A 19448-nucleotide genomic window follows, 5' to 3' on the forward strand; every position below is an offset into this window, starting at 1 on the left:
CCATCTTACTTTAGTATTTGTATGCATTTTTATATCATTATTCCCTGACTCATAGATTTTACAGAAAAGTAAGTTGTGAACTCTGAGAATTGACTATTTCATGTAATAGACCTGATAAATCTGTGTCTCAAATAATAATTCTTTTGTCAACTGGATGACTGGCCCAGACTTAATCATTGTTCCTTTTGTGCATTGCAAATAAGACATTACACAGGCAACGCTGCAAAGATGATACACCAAGACAGTTGAGTAGCCAGCTAGACATGTAGCCCTCTACTCTGTGAAATAGTAACATGCCCCAACTAGTCAGTCATACTTGCCCTGTACATGTTCTGCTCTTTTTCTAGCACTGATTGCTGTTGACAAAATGATAATACAGCAGTGTGTTTATTGTTTTCTTAGTTCTAGGGATATTGAACTTGCTATTCTTATCCAGAGAAGATTGTCACCCAATCATGAATTGGCTCCACCAAAAACTGATCAGATCGAGTAAAACTACCAGTTTTAGATGTGCTTTAAGCACATCATTATCTATTGGTTCTCAGCCCTTTCAAATTTATTTCAGTGATTAAGCTCCTGTATAAATTTACTGTAGGCTCTTCATTATATGCTGTTGGTGTCTGAAGTTGAAGAAACTGAAATCTTTAAGATTTGTCTGGAGTACTGGAATCATCTTGCTGCTGAATTATACAGAGAGAGTCCATTTTCGACATCTGCATCTCCATTACTTTCAGGAACTCAGCATTTTGATGTTCCACCCAGGAGACAACTTTATCTGCCTGTTCTGTCTAAGGTAAAGGAAGACCTTTTGTACTTCTCATCCTGCCCATAATTGTGATTTTCAAATTTGTTAAAATGAATTTCAATATTCTATATAAGTGTATTTGTTCAACCAGTAATTTTTGGCCCAGTTCTCTTATGAATTTGATCACTAGCATTGTGAAAGAATCTCAGATACATTTTTATTGCTTGCATGATAAAACTAGCATTAATACTCTATAAATTCACTTGATAGCGAGGCCCCACTGTAGTCTCATGCTATATTTATCTATATGTTTCATGGCAAGGACACCCAGTCCTATTACTAAGCAGTGATACAAAGACATTCAGAAATACTCTGCTTGAAAATCCTTTTGTGTGTTCCTGCTTGAGTGTGGTGTATTTTGCTTAAAAATAGGTCCGATTGTTGATGGTTAGCCGCATGGCAAAACCAGAGGAAGTGCTTGTTGTGGAAAATGACCAGGGAGAAGTTGTCCGAGAATTCATGAAAGATACAGACTCTATCAATTTGTACAAGAACATGAGAGAAACACTAGGTAAGTTACTTTGTATTTGCATAATAGCCACCCTCCATTCTTGGATGGGTGGGGGGGAACCTAAGGCAAAAGCAACCTATGGCTCTACCATGCTTTTAGAGCTGAAGTTTCAGTTGCAGGTTCTGTTTGCAGTCTTCACTAGGGGTTATGAATGTGCCTGTTTCATTGGCCAATCTCATCTTGAAAAAAGTGAAATATAAATGCCTGTACCATACCAAACCAAACAGGGACCTAGAAATCCTCAGATTTCTTCATGCACCTGTGCAGAAAATCATAGAATTGTAGAGACCACAAGGGCCATCCAGTCCAACCCCCTGCCATGCAGGAACTCTCATTCAAAGCATCCCTGACAGATGGCCACCCAGCCTTTGTTTAAAAACCCCCAAGGAGGGAGATTCCACTACACTCCGAGGTAGTGTGTTCCACTGTCAAACAGCTTTTACTGTCAGGAAGTTCCTCCTAATGTTGAGGTAGAATCTTTTCCTGCAGCTTGCATCCATTGTTCCGTGTTCTAGTCTCTGGAGCAGCAGAAAACAAGCTTGCTCCCTCCTCAGTATGAAATCCCTTCAAATATTTAAACAGGGCTATCATATCACCTCTTAACCTTTTTTTCTCCAGGCTAAACATCCCCAGCTCCCTAAGTTGTTCCTCATAGGGCATGGTTTCCAGACCCTTCACCATTTTAATCGCCCTCCTTTGGACACACTCCAGTTTCTCAACATCCTTTTTAAATTGTGGTGCCCAATATTCCAGGTGGGGCCTGACCAAAGCAGAATATAGTGGCATTATTACTTCTCTTGATCTAGACACTATACTTTTATTGATGCAGCCTAAAATAGCATTGGCCTTTTTAGCTGCCGCATCACACTGTTGACTCATGTTCAATCTGTGGTCTGCTTGAACTCCCAGATCCCTTTCACACATAGTCTCATTCAGCCAGATGTCACCCATCCTACCGTATTTTCTGGCGTATAAGGCAACTGGGGATATAAGACAACCCCCAAGTTGCAGGCTGGCAGCATCCCTGGCCTCCTATGGGCCGAAGTAATGTGGTCTCACGCTGGCTTGGAGGGGGGCCTCTGTGGAGGCCTGGTACTGTGGCCGGGCTCTCTGTTGCCATCATTGCTGCTGCAAAAGGCAGCGGGGAAGCGGCTCCAGAACCAATCAGGCCAAGGGAAACAAGGAAAGAGCCGTACCCTTCTTCCTTGCCCTCATCGCTGCCACCGCCTCCCAGGATACTTCGCTTCTCCAGCAGCTTCCGCAGCGGACTTCTAACAGAGTATCCCGAGGGCGAGGAAGAAGGGGATGGCTCTTTCCTTGTTTCCCTTGGCCTGATCGGCTCTGGAGCCGCTTCTCCGCCGCCTTTTGCAGCAGCAATGGTGGCGACAGAGAGCCTGGCCGCGGTGCCTTCTGGTAAAGGAACTGCAACGACCCCAGAGACAGAGAGGTGGCTACACCATTCACCTGTCTCTGGAGTCAGAAACTGGTGTATGAGAAGTCGCCTTATACACTGGACAATAGGGTATATCTGCATTTCATTTTTCTGCCCTAAGTACCTTACGTTTCTCCGTGTTGAATTTCATTTTGTTAGCTTTAGCTTTGGCCCAGCTTTGTAGTCTATTCAGGTCATTTTGAAATTTGATCCTGTCCTCTGGGGTATTAGCTATTCCTCCTAATTTGGTGTCATCTTCCAATTTGATGAGTATGCCCCCAATTCTGTCATCCAAGTCACTGGTCACTTCTCACCAGGATGAAAAGGAGCCATTGTTGAGCACCCTTTGGGTTCAGCCAGTTGACCAATTACAAATCCATGTAATAGTTACCTTGTATAATCCACATGTTATAAGCTTGTTTGCAAGAATGTCATGGCAAACCTTGTCAAAGGCCTTACTGAAATCAAGATATACTACATCCACAGCATTCTCTTCATCTACCAAGCTGGGAATTTTATCAAAGAAAGAGATCAGATTTGTCTGGCATGACTTCTTTCTCTGAAACCCATGTTGACGTTTTTGTGATTATGGCATTGCTTTCTAGATGTTTACAGACTCTGTTTAATTATCTGCTCCAGAATCTTTCCTGGTATTGATGTCAGACTAACTGGACGATCATTGTTGGGATCCTCTTTTTTCCCATTTTTGAAGATGGGGATGTTTGCCCTCCTCCAGTCTGCTGGGACTTCTCCTGTTCTCCAGGAGTTCTCAAAGATTATTGCCAATGGCTCTAATATTACTTTTGCCAGTTCTTTTAATACCTTTGGATGTAGTTCATCTGGTCCTGGAGATTTAAATTAATTAAGATTAATAAGATATTCCTGTACTATCTCTTTACTTATTCTGTGCTGAATCTCCCCTATTCTGTCCTCTGCTCCATTATCCTCAGGTTGAGCACACTTTTCCTTTTCTGAGAACACTGAGGCAAAGAAGGTGTTAAGTAATTCTGCCTTTTCTCTGTCTTCTCTTAGCATTTTGCCATCTTCTCCATGCAGTGGTCCTTCTTCTTCCTTTTGCTGCAGACTTATCCAAAAAAGCCCTTTTTATTCTTTTTAACCTCTAGCAAGCCTGAGTTCATTCTGCGCTTTAGCTTTTCTGACTTTACTCCTACAAATGCCTGCTATTTCTTTGAATACCATTTTTGTAATTTCCCCCTTTTTCCATTTCTTATACATGTTCCGTTTCAAACTTAGCTCGGTTGAAAGTTCCTTAGTCATCCATCCTGCTTTCTTGATACACCTTCCATTTTTCTTTCTCACTAGAACTGTTTGAAATTGTGCCTTCAGTATCTCCCTTTTGAGAAACTCCCATCCGTACAGAACTCCCTTCCCTTTTAGTATTTCTGACCACGGAATCACCCTTAATACTTCTCTAAGTTTCGTGAAATCCGCTCTCCTAAAATCTAGAATGCATGTCTGACTATGCCTGGCTTCTCCTTTCCACTGCATGTAGGGGAAACATGGCTAGGCAGCTAACATTGGCATATGTCTGAAAGCTTAGCTCCTGCAAAACCTGGAGATATTTTATATGTAGGAGATTTATTTCAACAATAAATATTCTAGGACTGGAAACCTAAATGAATGGAGTTAAGCAGACAGCAGAGCAAATCATAATAGACTTTTACCTGGGTACAAAATAGCCTAAAACAGGTGAAGGAGAAGGAAACAAACGATTTGATCTGGCTAGGGCACATGACCCCAACAAAACAAATAGGAGTAAAGAATGGACCACAACTATCAATTGACTGGCTTTTCCTAAAACATCTGGAAAAGCTGAGAGAAAATCTAGTCAAAGATTTATAGAAAGATTGGGGTAGCCCAGCATACCTACCATAAAGCAATTCTGAAGGGAAAGCATTACCAGGTCTTAATAAATAATACGGGGTAATTAGGAACAGTCAAGTTCTTTATATAGTCTGCCTGAAGAAAAGATCCCATATAATAGATATTCAAAGCACTAGGTGAGCATGAAGAGAGGGAATGATCCTTATGATTGCAAAAAGCAATATCCCAGAGTCTTTGATTAACCAATTTTAAAGCTGTATCATAATCCATGTTAAGCAGAGATGATGTAAGATCAGTTATGGCAACTTTTTGAACTATGTACTTGGACCATCTGCTAACGTAGTTATTCATCACAAGGTGACTAAGTAGGCCTTTGCCACAGTTGAAAATAATAATGCTGAATCAAATCTTTATAGCAGGGGTAGGCAACCTTTTTGAGCCGGGGGCCGGGTTGCTGTCCCTCAGGCGACTGGGGGGGGGGGGGCTGAAGCCTTACCCCCTGCTTCAATATTCTTGGAACATCTCTACAAGCTAAGGAGGAACATAGAATCATAGAGTTGGAAGAGACATCAAAGGCTATCAAGGCAAACACCCCGCCATACAAGAATACATAATTGAAGCATCTCTGACAGATGAGGCTGACTGTGTGTTTATACATCCTTCTCCTTTACAATCAGCCAATTGTTGTTGAGGTGTCACAAACAAAATGTGAAAAGAAGTCCCACTCTGCCCCTCCTGATCAGAAGGTGGACACCTGGACATATTTGGTTGACGTCTTTCTTCCCCTATTTACCTGATGAACAATGGAAGCACTATCTTTGGCAGCACAACAGATCCAACTGTCCTGACATTTGGCTGATTGGGAGGCTAACATCATGTCTGGGGTGGCTGAACTGCACAGATATGCCTGGCTCCATTCCATCTTAACCAAAGATGTCTGGCACAGAACTGAAGAGCTGCCATTTGATAGAGAAGGTCTCTTCCATTAAAAAACTGATGATTCCGTAAAACACCTCTCCAGGGCCAGGATGACAGTGTGGAAGATAGGGTTTGATGAGCAGCAACATTAACATCAGTGACGATTCCACACTTCTTGGAAGCACCAGCTTCGTCACCCTTCAGGTGTAAGTCTCCTAGGTCACGCAAGTTGGACTGGATGGCCCTTGTAGTCTCTTCTGACTCTACGATTCTAAGATTCTTCAACATGATGTTCCTTCGGGAAGCAGCACCTTTCATCTACTTCAAAAACCTGTTGGATCCTCCAAATCATGCTTTTGATTTGGTTTTCTGGGCACCACCACAACCTAACTTTTAGGGCCATTTCCATCACAAGGCCCAGAACTGTTTTGCTATTATTTCACCTGGTGGAACAGCACCACAGAAAAGTGTGCTATAGAAAAGATACCAATCTGACTAGTCAAGAGTGGCTATTTTTCTCAATATTTTCTCAGTATCAAAGAAAGATGGGAGCCTGTGGCCCATATTGGATCTGTTTCAGTACAAAATCCTCCTGTTTGGAATCTCTATGTTTCTGAGAGTCTTCACAAGTGCATGGCAGCCATGATCTAGGACTTAGGGGGGGATGCAAATTTACCTTCACCTGAACAACTGGCTCTTGGTGGCCTTCTGCAAACAAGAACGCTATACAGACATTTGCCAAACTCTCTCTCTCCAATCTGAGTCTCAACATCAACCCCAAAAAGTCCATTTTAGCACCAACAAAAAGGATGAACATCTTTTGGCAGTGTTGGACTCCATAACAGCCAGAGCATTTCTTCCACTCAACAAGGTCTTTTGATGCAAGGTTCATTCTGTCATATTACAGTCAAAATCAAACTTCCTGACCTCATGGCTGCAACGACAGCTGTCACTTACCTGTCATGTGTCAAATTCCAGCCTGTGCAACATTGATCCCTCTGGTACCTCAATCTGCTGAGAGATTGTCAGTCCATTCGTTTTGTCTTACCTCCCTGGCTAACACACTTGGTTATAGTGGACCTGTTTTTGGAATTTTCAGTCAGGTATGCCATTTAACCCATCACAACCTTTGTAAGTCGTCACCACCGATGCATTGATGACAGGATGGGGAGGGGAGCACATTGTGGACAGATGACATTCTGAAGTCAGTGGTCCAGACATGAGATGACTCATCACATCAGTCCCATGGGCACGCACCCCATTTTGTCCCGTTCCATTTGCTGTTCGCGCATAAGCAAAGGACACGGATCCCAAGTCCGTGAAAATAGAGGGGCGACAGTAATTTATTTTGAAGACTTGTATCCCTGGTGGCTTTACAGTATTTTGTAATCCTACAAAGCTTTAGAACTGTTGGCAGTATTCAAAGCCTTCAGAGCATTTCAGAAGTTACTGAAGGTGAAGGTAATCCAAGTAACATCAGACAACACTACCATAGTTTGGTATATAAACAAACAAGGAGGAACTTATTTCAGTATCCTCCTAGACATCACTATTCAGTTTTGGACTTGGTGTATCAACAGAGGAATTCATCCGTTTGCCACTCACGTTACAGGCATCGACAGTGTAGTCTATAAAGCGCATGCTGATTTTCTTTTGGAATTCCCTGGTTCGCTCTATTATCCATCTTACGTTTTCAATGTGGTACCTAGTGCCTCTTCCTTTCCTAAACCCCACTTGGACCTCTGGGATTTCTCTCTCCATGTATGGTTGGAGTCTATGTCGTAGAATTTTGAGCATAATTTTGCTTGCATGGGATATTAATGCTGTGGTTCTGCAGTTGCTGCAATCTTTTGTGTCTCCATTTTTGTGGATGGGGATGTATATTGATCGTTTCCAGTCTGTTGGCCATTGTTTTATTTCCCATAGAATCATAGAGTTGGAAGAGACCACAAGGGCCATCCAGTCCAACCCCCTGCCATGCAGGAAATTAAATCAAAGCATCCCCAACAGATGGCCATCCAGCCTCTGCTTAAAGACCTCCAAAGAAGGAGACTCCACTACACTCTGAGGGAGTTTGTTCCACTGTCAAACAGCCCTTACTGTCAGGAAGGTCCTCCTAATGTTGAGGTGGAATCTCTTTTCCTGCAGCTTGCATCCATTGTTCCATGTTCTAATCTCTGGAGCAGCAGGAAACAAGCTCACTCCCTTCTCAACATGACATCCCTTCAAATATTTAAACAGGGCAATAATAATAATAATAATAATAATAATAATAATAATAATAATAATCAAACACACACATATATGCATATATAATAATAATAAATAAAAACTATATACTGCTTTTCCGCAGCGATCAAACCGGTTCACACAAGTATCAAATATACATACATCGAATAAAATTACACATTATGTTAATTACAAAATAAATAGACCACAAACACATATGTAATTAAACAAACTTCCTTAAAATCACATATATGAACATTAATAACATCTGTCAGTCATAAAAGCATCTTCAACAGGGAATAATTTCTACAAGGGGTCAGAAGGATATGCAGACCAGAAAAGATGGGTCTTTAAGGCTTTCTTAAAGGCATCTAAAGAAGAGCTCAGCCTTATCTCCTCCGAGAGCTTGTTCCAGTATGTGGGAGCTACAGATGAAAATGCTTTTTGACGAGTTGATGCCAGTCTCGTCTTAGGATGTTCAAGTAAGCATTTGCCTGTAGTTCTGAGAGTGCGGGGCGGATTGTATGGGGAGAGGCGTTCCTTCAAGTAACACGGACCCAAGCCATGTAGGGCTTTAAAGGTAATGACCAACACTTTGTATTGAGCCCGGAAGCTAATAGGCAGCCAGTGAAGAGATCTTAATACCGGAGTTATATGATCTGATCTAGAAGTTCCGGCAACCAATCTGGCTGCAACATTTTGAACTAGCTGCAGCATTTTGAACAACTATCACCTCTTAACCTTCTCTTCTCCAGGCTAAACATCCCCAGCTCCCTAAGTCTTTCCTCATAGGGCATGGTTTCCAGACCCTTCACTATTTTAGTCACCCTCCTTTGGACACACTCCAGTTTCTCAATGTCCTTTTTGAATTGTGGTGCCCAGAACTGGACACAATATTCCAGGTGGGGCCTGACCAAAGCAGAACAGAGTGGGACTATTACTTCCCTTGATCTAGATACTATACTTCTATTGATGGAGCCTAGAATCACATTGGCCTTGTTAGCTGCCACATCGCACTGTTGACTCATGTTCAACTTATGGTCTACTTGGACTCGTAGATCCCTTTCACACGTAGTTTCATTCAGCCAGATGTCTCCCATCCAGTGCAGTACCTTACATTTCTCCGTGTTGAATTTCCATCTCTGTTAATATATTTTAGTTAGCACTATAGTTGACTCTGTAAATTGATTATAATTAATGGCAAAATAGTGAATTGTGTGGGCACTTTTTATGCAGCAAACACAGATAAACATGCATTAATCTATGGAAGAAATAACAATTGAAGGAGTCTCCAACAATGTCTTGAACTATGATATGGATAAATCCCATCATCTCAAAAATGAGAAGCCTAAAGAAACACTACTGTATTGCTAAACAAAATTTTAAAAAGTGGTTTAAAAGCTCACAGGCTAATGCATCTCTGTGAGACAGACCACTTGTTATTCTACAACTCGCCATTCTTACTGTATGATACATTTTTATTGCTTCAGAATGTAGCATGGGATGATTCTAGAAAGGGTGATGGTATTCCTTGTTATCTTTGTATGGTATATATATGGAGTAAAATAAAATTGAATCAGACATGGACTTCAGAAAAACTCTTCTCAGTTATGATTTATGATAATACGATTGATTTATGATGTTATTTGTTCAAATTAATTGTTTCTTCCAGTTTACCTTACCCATCTGGATTACGCAGATACTGAACGGATAATGACGGAGAAGCTTCACAATCAAGTAAATGGTACTGAATGGTCCTGGAAAAATCTAAACACTCTTTGTTGGGCTATAGGCTCAATCAGTGGAGCAATGCATGAAGAAGACGAGAAGAGGTTTCTTGTTACAGTAATAAAGGTATGTCACAATAAATAAAAGTTAGTAACTTCTTTGGGAATAGCAGTCAGCTGTTCCAGCAGCAACATAGTGGGGGATTTTTTTTTATAAGTGAACATCATTGCCAGAGGGTAACAAGCTTATCTGTGACCAGGCTTTGGAAAGGATGGGGATTTCATACAGGTAATACACAACTACTGTCTGCCTCTTTGCTGTGTCTCCAATGAACTCTGAGTCAGCATATTTAAACAGAGATTATTGGAATACAGTCATTGCTCTGTTTTCATGGATGATCCATTCCAGACCCCCCTGCACAAAATCAAAAACCACCAATATTCTTTATTTTTTATTTATTTAGGTATTTATACCCCGCCCTTCAGCCCTAATGGCTCTCAGGGCGGCTTACAATATTATTTTTAATCAGACAGTTCCCTGCCCTCAAGCTTACAATCTAAAAGACACGAAACAAAAGGAGAAGGGAATGATGGAGGGATAGGGGATGAGGTCCAGTGGTTCTTCTCTCCCTCTAAGGCCTGGACCAAGGCAGATGGATTGGAGGGAGGGCTCTTCCTTCTTCCAGGCTAGTCCTGATGGAGCTGGACTTGCCTGGCCAACTCCCTCTCAGGCCGGCAGATGGCTTGAATGGCACGGGTACCCATGGGCACACACCCCATTTCGTCCCATTCCATTTGCTGCTCACACATAAGTGAAGGACACTAATCCCAAGTCTGTGAAAACAGAGGGGCAACAGTAATTTATTTTGAAGACTTGTATCCCTGGTGGCTTTATAGTATTTTGTAATCCAAAAAGCATAACTTCCATACAGCCCATAGATGGTGCCAGACAGTGATTTTTTTTTTCCAGCTCTGTTGTCCCAGAGCAATTGAAGAATAGCATTCTGTAAGAAGGAGAAGCAAAGCTTGCTGCAACTCCTCTTTCTTAAGCTGAGGAAAGAGCCAGTCTGGTCTCCCCCTTGCCATGATTTTCTAAGGAGGATAGGGCTATAACTTCCCAACAGTCTTCGATCCCATGCTTGATGTCTAAGGCTGCACTGTGATTTCCATCAGCTTGAGAAATAGGAACAGCCTCAAAGGTAATAACAGCTGTTTGTTGAAAAGAAGAAGAATGGCAATGTGATGGAAGCTCTGTAAAACTTTCTGAATGTGGTCGAGAGAGAATTTAGAACTCTTTCAAATGCAAACAATCTAGTGCTGCCATTAGGATAGAGACTCCAAATAGTCAGCAACTTGAATGAGGGACTTCTTTTGATTTTGTTATTGGCAGTATAGTAATAAAAAAATACAGAACAAACAAGAAGTTTGCCTTCATGCTGTGCTCAATTGGAAAATTCATTGCCACAAAGAAGTGCCCACTAACTTACATACGTTTGAAAGAGTATTTGAATCCTGTGTGCCTTCTTTAGCATCAATTAATAAATCAGAATTTCTGAAAACTAAGGGAGCATGTGTCTGTGAAGGACTGCTAATACTACTTATCATAACTACATATAGAACGTCTCAACTGCAGAATTCAAATGTATTTTTCCCCTCTTTTATAGGACCTTCTAGGACTCTGCGAGCAAAAGCGAGGGAAAGATAATAAAGCTATTATTGCATCCAATATAATGTATATAGTGGGGCAATATCCAAGGTTTTTGAGAGCCCACTGGAAATTTCTGAAGACTGTCGTCAACAAGCTTTTTGAATTTATGCATGGTACTGCATTGAAATTTCATTTAGTTTTTAGTAAATAAGCATGCCTTATCATTGAAATCTTCAAATAGTTTGATACATAAATATCTTACCATAAATAACTTTAGGAAACGTAAGTTTCTGTATATTATCAGAAGTTGATAAGACCCTATTAGTGTATCACTTAAATGTGAAAAAGGAGAAAGAAAAAAAACTTGTTTTACCTGCAGTTAAGATGAAGGGGAAAGCTTTCTAAAAACTTGATATTCCCAAAACTGAGAATTGACAGCGAAGTTCTTGTATCTACAATTTTGTTCCTACCCTCTCTTTAGAAACCCACGATGGTGTCCAGGATATGGCTTGTGATACTTTTATAAAAATAGCTCAGAAATGCCGCAGGCATTTTGTTCAAGTCCAAGTGGGAGAAGTCATGCCATTCATTGATGAGATCCTGAACAATATTAATACGATAATTTGTGATCTTCAGCCACAACAGGTATGTTACCCTAAATTTTATGAAGTCCTTTCATTCACAGAAGGACAGCTTTGGCTTTCTACTAGTATCTTTTGAAAGTATGATATTTATTCATAGTACAAAGCAGAGGCATGCTGCAAGTTTTGTTTGCTTTCCAGTCCCTTCTGCACAAAATATTGCTATCGTCTTCATAACCAGCCAGCTACATAACTGGTACATTTGTTATATTGTAATGTAGTCTATGTAAATGTGCTTTGAAGGAAGAATTTACCACCTTGGGAGGTGCTTGTGATAGGTTTATGCTTCCTCTTCATTTATATGTGATTGTGTAGACACCATGGCTTCATCATCAAAAGCATTACAGTAATAAGGATTTTGCATTAATTAATGCATGCTGAACAAGACCACCTTTGCATTGACTTGCATTCATGTTTAAATGTGAAAGAGTTAATCATAAACTAGAAGAAAAGCATTTATAAGAACAAAAGGAATTTTGAATTGCACTTCTAGCCTAATGTATTTAATAAACATTCTTAAAATAACTAGCTATTTATATTGGCATGTTTTTCTTCAATTATAGGTGCACACTTTCTATGAAGCAGTTGGATACATGATTGGCGCACAGACTGATCAGACAGTACAAGAACATTTGATAGAGAAGTATATGTTACTGCCTAATCAAGTATGGGACAGCATAATTCAACAGGCCACAAAAGTAAGGCAATAAACACTACATCATTTTTGGAAATATAGCCAAAGCAGCAAATGTTGTTTGATTTATTTATAGTCTTTCATTTGACATGCATTGTCCACAGAGCAGAAATATCTAGGTAGCTCAAATACTGAAAGATATTAGTCATCCACTTCAGGAGATGTTCACAGTCATGTACAAGCTGAACTCATCTTTCTGCTTGGTTTGTTTCTGCCTGAAAGAACACATTTCCTTAGGAAGATCTGAATCCCACCTTTATTTTACCCTCTTTTAATTTTAGCTCATTACTTCTCTTTAATTTGCTAGTTAAAGAAGGCATATATTTTTCCCTCAGACCATTTTTCTCCCTGGAGTTGAACAGCATCCTTGGGAGTTAACATTTGCTATAAAACGGTTCTGTAGTGAAGAAATAATCACCATGTTAACGTTTATGCAGTATTACCAAAAGATTTGCCTTACTTGCTTAGAAATGTGTAAACTTTTCACTTGTATTCAACAGAACGTTGATATTCTAAAGGACTCTGAAACAGTTAAGCAATTGGGAAGCATCTTAAAAACAAATGTGAGAGCATGTAAAGCTGTTGGGCATCCATTTGTAATTCAGCTTGGAAGAATCTATTTGGATATGCTGAACGTCTACAAGTGCCTAAGTGAAAATATTTCTGCAGCCATTCAAGCCAATGGTAAGAACTACTGTCTTGATTGATAATTGTGGTTGACACTAACTGTCATTAATCATGATTTGAAGAGAAGACTGATGATCTGGGTTTAAGGGTGGGTTAACTATGGTTAAGGTCAGTGCTGACAAAAGCCTTCACAGGTTGGGGGGAGGAATTTGTGTAGGAGAGGAGATGCATATTTCTGAAACCCAGTCCTTCCCTGCAGTTATGGGATTAAAGTTGAAAGATGTTTTATAATTCTCAAAACAGATACTGCACTTAAATTCTTTAATAATCTGTATAATTAAATTCAGTTTCTCCAGAATTATCAATAGGAGTACATTCATTCATTCATTACAGTTTCCTATTACAAAGATTATTAAAGGAAGCTCTTTTGCTACCAGCATATTTGGTTGGGACCAAGAAAGAGGCACTCCGTGGCTTCACCTGGAAATCTATGCCCAGGGAGATCAGCCTGATGGCCTACTGTAACAAAGTCATTGTGACTTCCTTACGATTAGATTTTGGAGATAGAAATTGTTTTTCGTAACCACTGTGGACACTTAGAGCATTCAAATATTTTAAATGCCATTTTACAAAGTTTGCCTTCCTAGATTATAACTGACATCAAACTTTTCCAGGTGAAATGGTTACAAAACAGCCTCTGATTAGAAGTATGAGAACAGTAAAAAGGGAAACATTAAAACTAATTTCTGGCTGGGTGAGCAGATCCAATGATCCACAGATGGTAAGTGAACTCTTGTAGTGCAGCAGCCTCAATGAATTAACAAACCTAGTTTTTTAGCATATCTTTTATTAAAACGTGGCTGTGTTTCTTTTTCCAGGTAGCTGAAAATTTTGTTCCCCCTTTGCTGGATGCAGTTCTTATTGATTACCAGAGGAATGTTCCAGCTGCCAGGGAGCCTGAAGTACTTAGTACAATGGCCATTATAGTAAACAAGTTGGGGGGACATATTACTGCTGAAATACCTCAGATATTTGATGCTGTCTTTGAATGCACATTGAATATGATCAATAAGGTAATATAACCTGCTAGTACCTGATATCCACTCTCACATTCTCCAGAAGCAAAATACAACCCCAAGTCATTTTTTTTCCTCCCTCAATCTTTCTCTTTGCCATTTTCTTTGACAGTGTGGCTTGATGTCTACTCTAACATTATTTGCAGTTCTCATCATTCTGTCTTTGACTCCAGTCCTTAAATCTTTCCCGGACTTCCTATCCACTCCTCAATCCTACAGGAGCTTTTATGTCCTTTCCTTTGCCCTTCAGCTGTCCAGGATTGTAGAGTGTTAGTGTATTGTATGTTGTATACCAAATTATGATTTGTATTTGGTTGATGCTATTTTTAAAAAGGGCTGAAAACTCTTAAACAGAAGTATATGGCTATTGCGGTACAGCTGTAGCACTGCAGCTTTGATTCTTCTCTTGGATTTTTAAAAAACTTACTATGCTCTCTTTCTGTCATTCATACATAAAAATTAGTGGATTTTTTTTTCTAACTTCCTTGCTATTAGGACTTTGAAGAGTACCCTGAACACAGAACAAACTTTTTCTTACTACTACAAGCTGTAAACTCTCATTGCTTCCCAGCATTCCTGGCCATTCCACCTGCACAGTTCAAATTAGTACTGGATTCTATCATTTGGGCTTTCAAGCACACAATGAGAAATGTTGCAGATACAGGTAATAATAATAATAAAATATAATAATAATAATAATAATAATAATAATAATAATAATAATAATAATAAAAAATTTTATTTATACCCCGCCCTTCCAAATAGATCAGGGCGGCTTACAAAATGCACCTTAGTGCAACAGTATACAATTTAAAACAGATTAAAACAATACAGTTCATAAAAACAATAAAAACAATAAAAAACCCCTTAGCCCAACCTCACGGCCACGAGAGAGGAGGGAGGCCCACAGGATGTTTAGTCGGGGAATGCCTGATTAAATAGGAAGGTTTTAAGTCCCTTCCTAAATTGGGCCAGGGTGGTAGATGAGCGGAGCTCTATGGGCAGCGTGTTCCAAAGGGCTGGGGCAGCTGTGGAGAAGGATCTTCTGGCCGTAGCGGCCAACCTTGCCCCAGGCACCTTCAGGAGTTGCTGCCCAGATGTTCTGAGGGTGCGAGGCGGAATGTACGGCAGGTGAATACACTTCATCCTAATTTCCTAATGCTTCATGTTTTAATATATAACATAGTTTGACATAAGTATCCCCCTGTGGCCAAAACAGATTGACACATGAGGGTCATGTCTGTAGCAGAGCAGAGGCTATTTTCTGTATACAGGTTGAGTCTCTGGAATTCTGAAATCTGAAATACTCCAAAAACCAACACCTTTGCTTTCTGATAGTTCAGTGTACACAAACTTTGTTTCATATGCAAAATGATTTAAAATATTGTATAAAATTACCTTCAGGCTATGTGTATGAGGTTTATATGAAACATAAATGAATGTTGTCTTGAGACTTGGGTCCCACCTCCAAATTATCTCATTATGTATGTATATGCATTCCAAAATCCAAAACATTTCTGGTCCCAAGCATTTTAGATGAGGGGCACTCAACCTCTGTCTACCTAAATTTATTTTAAATTTTATTTGTATGCCTGCCTTAAAAATTATGGGGAATTATTTTGTCAGATGACTGAGGTAGGAAGGGTTGATTTGCCTGGTTACCCTTGGGAGCTTATACTCCAGTAATCACATCTCTTGACTTGGCTTCCTTGAAAATTAAACTGTAGATTTCAATATCAGGTATCTGACTTTTGTGTGCATTTTCTATGTGTAGTTCTCCTCGCACTAAGTAAGGTTTTTGAATAGCTTCTCTTTGTACTTTTTTCCCAGGCCTTCAGATCCTTTATACACTTTTACAAAATGTTGCACAAGAAGAAGCTGCTGTCCAGAGTTTTTATCAGACTTACTTCTGTGACATTCTTCAACATATTTTCTCTGTTGTAACGGACACGTCTCACACTGCTGGTAGGAGTTGTAGAGTGAGGTGGGGGAACTGGAGGGCATTTGCGCCAGCAAATTAGAAATGCCTGTTCCCAGTCTAAATATATTATTCTCTTTTGTTCACGCTAACCAGGTTTGACGATGCATGCATCAATTCTTGCATACATGTTCAACTTAGTAGAAGAAGGAAAAATAAGTACTCCTCTAAACCCTGGAAATCCAGTGAACAACCAAATGTTTATTCAGGAGTATGTTGCTAATCTCCTTAAATCCGCATTTCCTCATCTGCAAGAGTAAGTGTGGTTGATTCCTAAACTTTAAGGAGATTGTTTTTGTGCAATTTATGTTGGTACCAACAGGCTCTTTTTTGTGTGTTTTTCCCCCCTCCCATCTTAGTGCACAAGTTAAACTGTTTGTAACAGGACTCTTCAGTTTAAATCAGGATATTCCTGCTTTCAAGGAACACCTTAGGGACTTCCTGGTGCAGATAAAGGTATGTCTGGAATTTTCTCTTTAAATACTTATTGGGCTAGCATAGACTGGGATACTCTTGTGGCTTTTTTCTGGCATAAATGTTATTTCTGTAGTGGCTGCATTTTCTCAGAGGTTGTGTAATGGGATGTCCTATTAAGAATTGCAGAAGCCTTGTCATGCAGACATAAACCCATATGCAAGCAGTGGTACTACCTAGGACATTCCATAGCTGCAGTCCTTACCCAGTGGATGCACAGTTGGATTGACTGCCCTGCAACTGCTTATGCAAGGGTGTGATCTGGTGATTCCAATGTAGACACACTGGTGTTGTTGTGTACTACACAGACAGTGACAAGGAGTTCAGCCATAGTTCTCTGTTAAAAGATCTAGAGAATAGTCTCTAATTGTGCCATTGACTAGTATTGCACTTTTCAGTAGATAGGTGTGTGATTTTGAAAAACAAAATTGTTCACTCATTACTGTTGTTGTCATATTTGATATTACAACCAGTTTCTAAACTTTTTGAGCTAGTTTTAGTTCCTGATTCCATCATATAGGGAGGCTTCCTATATGATATGTGGGAGGAGCACATGCACTATTTGTTCAAATACACTTGACATGGTATAGTCCTGTGGAAATTGTACTTGTATCCTTTTCCTGAAAATATGGATTGATTCTTCAGCTGAATATAGTACCCATACAAATAATTTTAGCATTACTGCATTTCAACCAGAAAATCAAGCCTGAAAGCCTACTCTGTCTAAGCTTTGACACAATGAAAAAGATGACAGTAGAGAAGACAGCCATATATGAATACAGTGGTGCCTCGGGTTACGAAATTAATTCGTTCCGTGGCACCGTTCGTAACCCGAAAAGCCTCCGTAAGCCGAATTGCCATAGGCGCTAATGGGGAAAAGCCGCGATTCCGTGCGAAAAAGCCGAAAAAAGCACCAAAAGTTTTTTCGTAACCCGAAAAAACATTCGTAACCCGGAACAATGTTTTCCTATGGGATTTTTTCGTATCCCGAAAATTTCGTAACCTGGGTATTTCGTATCCCGAGGTACCACTGTATATGAACTTTCAATCTTTGATTTCGAAGGACCTGAGGATTGAAGTTATGGCTCACATAATGCCTTTCCTACCAGTTAGGGAGAATAAGGAAACAGAGCCAGCGTTGTTTGAGTGTAGGACCCAGACTCTAGAGAGTGGGATTTGATTCCCTGTTTGATCATGAAAACCCACTGGGTGGCCTTGGGTGAGTCACACCCTCAAAGCCCCAGAAAAACCCCGTTATATGTTTGGCTTAGTGTTGGAAACAATTTGAAGACACACAACAAGGAAACAGAAACAGGAAGGAAATGTTTGTTGTTTAAGACAGAATCTGTGAAAGAAAACAAAGTTAGGAAAGAAAAAGTATAAGCTTTAGGAAAGAAGGTAAGAAAAGGCTGAACCAGAATAAGAAGAGAACAAGACTCCTGCATGGCAGGGGGTAGGACTGGAAGGAAACTGAAAAGAGAAGACAATTTGTCAGCACAGCTTTAGGTCATGCGATTCCCTGTCTCGGTCTGTATGATGATATAAGTAGCCCTTACTGTGTGGATTCCTTCTCACACCAACCAGAGAAAGAAAATCTTGTAGAGTTGTTTAGCACCTATGTTCAGGATACCAAGGCAGAAAAAAGGGGGCTGTGCTAATTCAGGTCTGCTTTTTTTTTTTTTTTTTAAATACTGTATAAAACTATTCAGAACTGGTTGGGTTAAAGGGATCTCTAACCTCTGGGGCGCTTTACTGTATGTTTTAGAATGTAATGGCTTTTCTGAATTTATTTTTGTAGGAATTTGCAGGTGAAGACACATCTGACTTATTCCTGGAAGAAAGAGAGACAGCTCTTCGACAGGCCCAGGAGGAGAAACACAAACTTCAGATGTCTGTCCCTGGCATCCTTAATCCACATGAAATTCCTGAGGAAATGTGTGATTAAAAAATAACCAGTTTTGCTGTTTTCTTTCTGTACAGCTGCTTTGTTGTGGAAGAAAGCAGGACTTGGATATTTCTTGACCAAAATGATGCCAATTTGTAAATTTAAGATGTCACCTAGTGGCCCTTTTTTCTTATGTGTTTTTGTATAAGAAATTTTCTGTGAAATATCCTTCCATTGTTTAAGCTTTTTGTTTTGGTCATCTTTATTTAGAATTGCATGAAGTTGAAAATTAAGGCATTTTAAAAACAGAACACTTCATGCCCATTTTGTGGCTAAGGATAAAAAAGGCAAAACATATAACTTGTAAAATCTATTGCAGAATTATACATTTTCCCAGTTAGAACAGAGATTTTTATAAAATTAGGGATCACTTTCTCTCTAGGCTGCTCTGCAGTCTAGAAGAAAAAGAGTAATACGTAAATCCATCAGATAAATGGTTAGGGATAGGAGGACAAGTGCTGCATCATCAAATATGAGCAGCTTTTGGGCTAATGGCTAGACTAGGCAACCGATATTTGCAAGTCATATGGCAAGTCTGCAGCAAGATCATGTGCATATCATCCCATTGTAAAGCAACTTGGAAAAAAAAGAGTATGGGAACACAGTACAGTTAGTTATTTTTACACAGTTCTTTTGTTTTTGTGTGTGTGCTGTCGCTTTGTCGACAACAGCTTTTTGTTTTCCTCAATGAGGAGTGTTGCTCATTTGTGAGCCTTCATTAACTCGAAGTGAAATGGTTAAAATATTTATCCTGTTAGAATAGGCTGCATCTTTTTAACAAGCTCATTAAAGAAGAACTCTGGCTTTTGAGATGACTTCTACTAATTTACATTGTTTACCATGCTGTAGTGCTTTAAGAACACTACTTAAAAAGCAAAATAAACTTGGTTTACATTTA

General features: G+C 39.8%; 1 protein-coding gene across 2 annotated transcripts in view; it reads left to right on the plus strand.

Moving 5' to 3' along the window:
• XPO1 (exportin 1) overlaps positions 1-19448 on the plus strand; it is a 50790-nt gene extending 31342 nt beyond the window's left edge. For both annotated transcript variants that reach the window (XM_042447468.1, XM_042447474.1), the window contains 14 exons: positions 596-793; positions 1178-1316; positions 9413-9594; positions 11132-11288; positions 11597-11760; positions 12320-12454; positions 12951-13134; positions 13752-13858; positions 13956-14150; positions 14649-14817; positions 15984-16118; positions 16228-16387; positions 16491-16587; positions 18404-19448. In XM_042447468.1, the coding sequence (XP_042303402.1) occupies positions 596-793; positions 1178-1316; positions 9413-9594; positions 11132-11288; positions 11597-11760; positions 12320-12454; positions 12951-13134; positions 13752-13858; positions 13956-14150; positions 14649-14817; positions 15984-16118; positions 16228-16387; positions 16491-16587; positions 18404-18550 (2169 nt within the window). In that variant the 3' untranslated portion in view covers positions 18551-19448. The remainder of the gene's footprint in view (positions 1-595; positions 794-1177; positions 1317-9412; positions 9595-11131; positions 11289-11596; positions 11761-12319; positions 12455-12950; positions 13135-13751; positions 13859-13955; positions 14151-14648; positions 14818-15983; positions 16119-16227; positions 16388-16490; positions 16588-18403) is intronic.

The sequence above is a fragment of the Sceloporus undulatus genome, chromosome 1 (assembly GCF_019175285.1).
Source record: "Sceloporus undulatus isolate JIND9_A2432 ecotype Alabama chromosome 1, SceUnd_v1.1, whole genome shotgun sequence".
NCBI classification, from domain to species: domain Eukaryota; kingdom Metazoa; phylum Chordata; class Lepidosauria; order Squamata; family Phrynosomatidae; genus Sceloporus; species Sceloporus undulatus.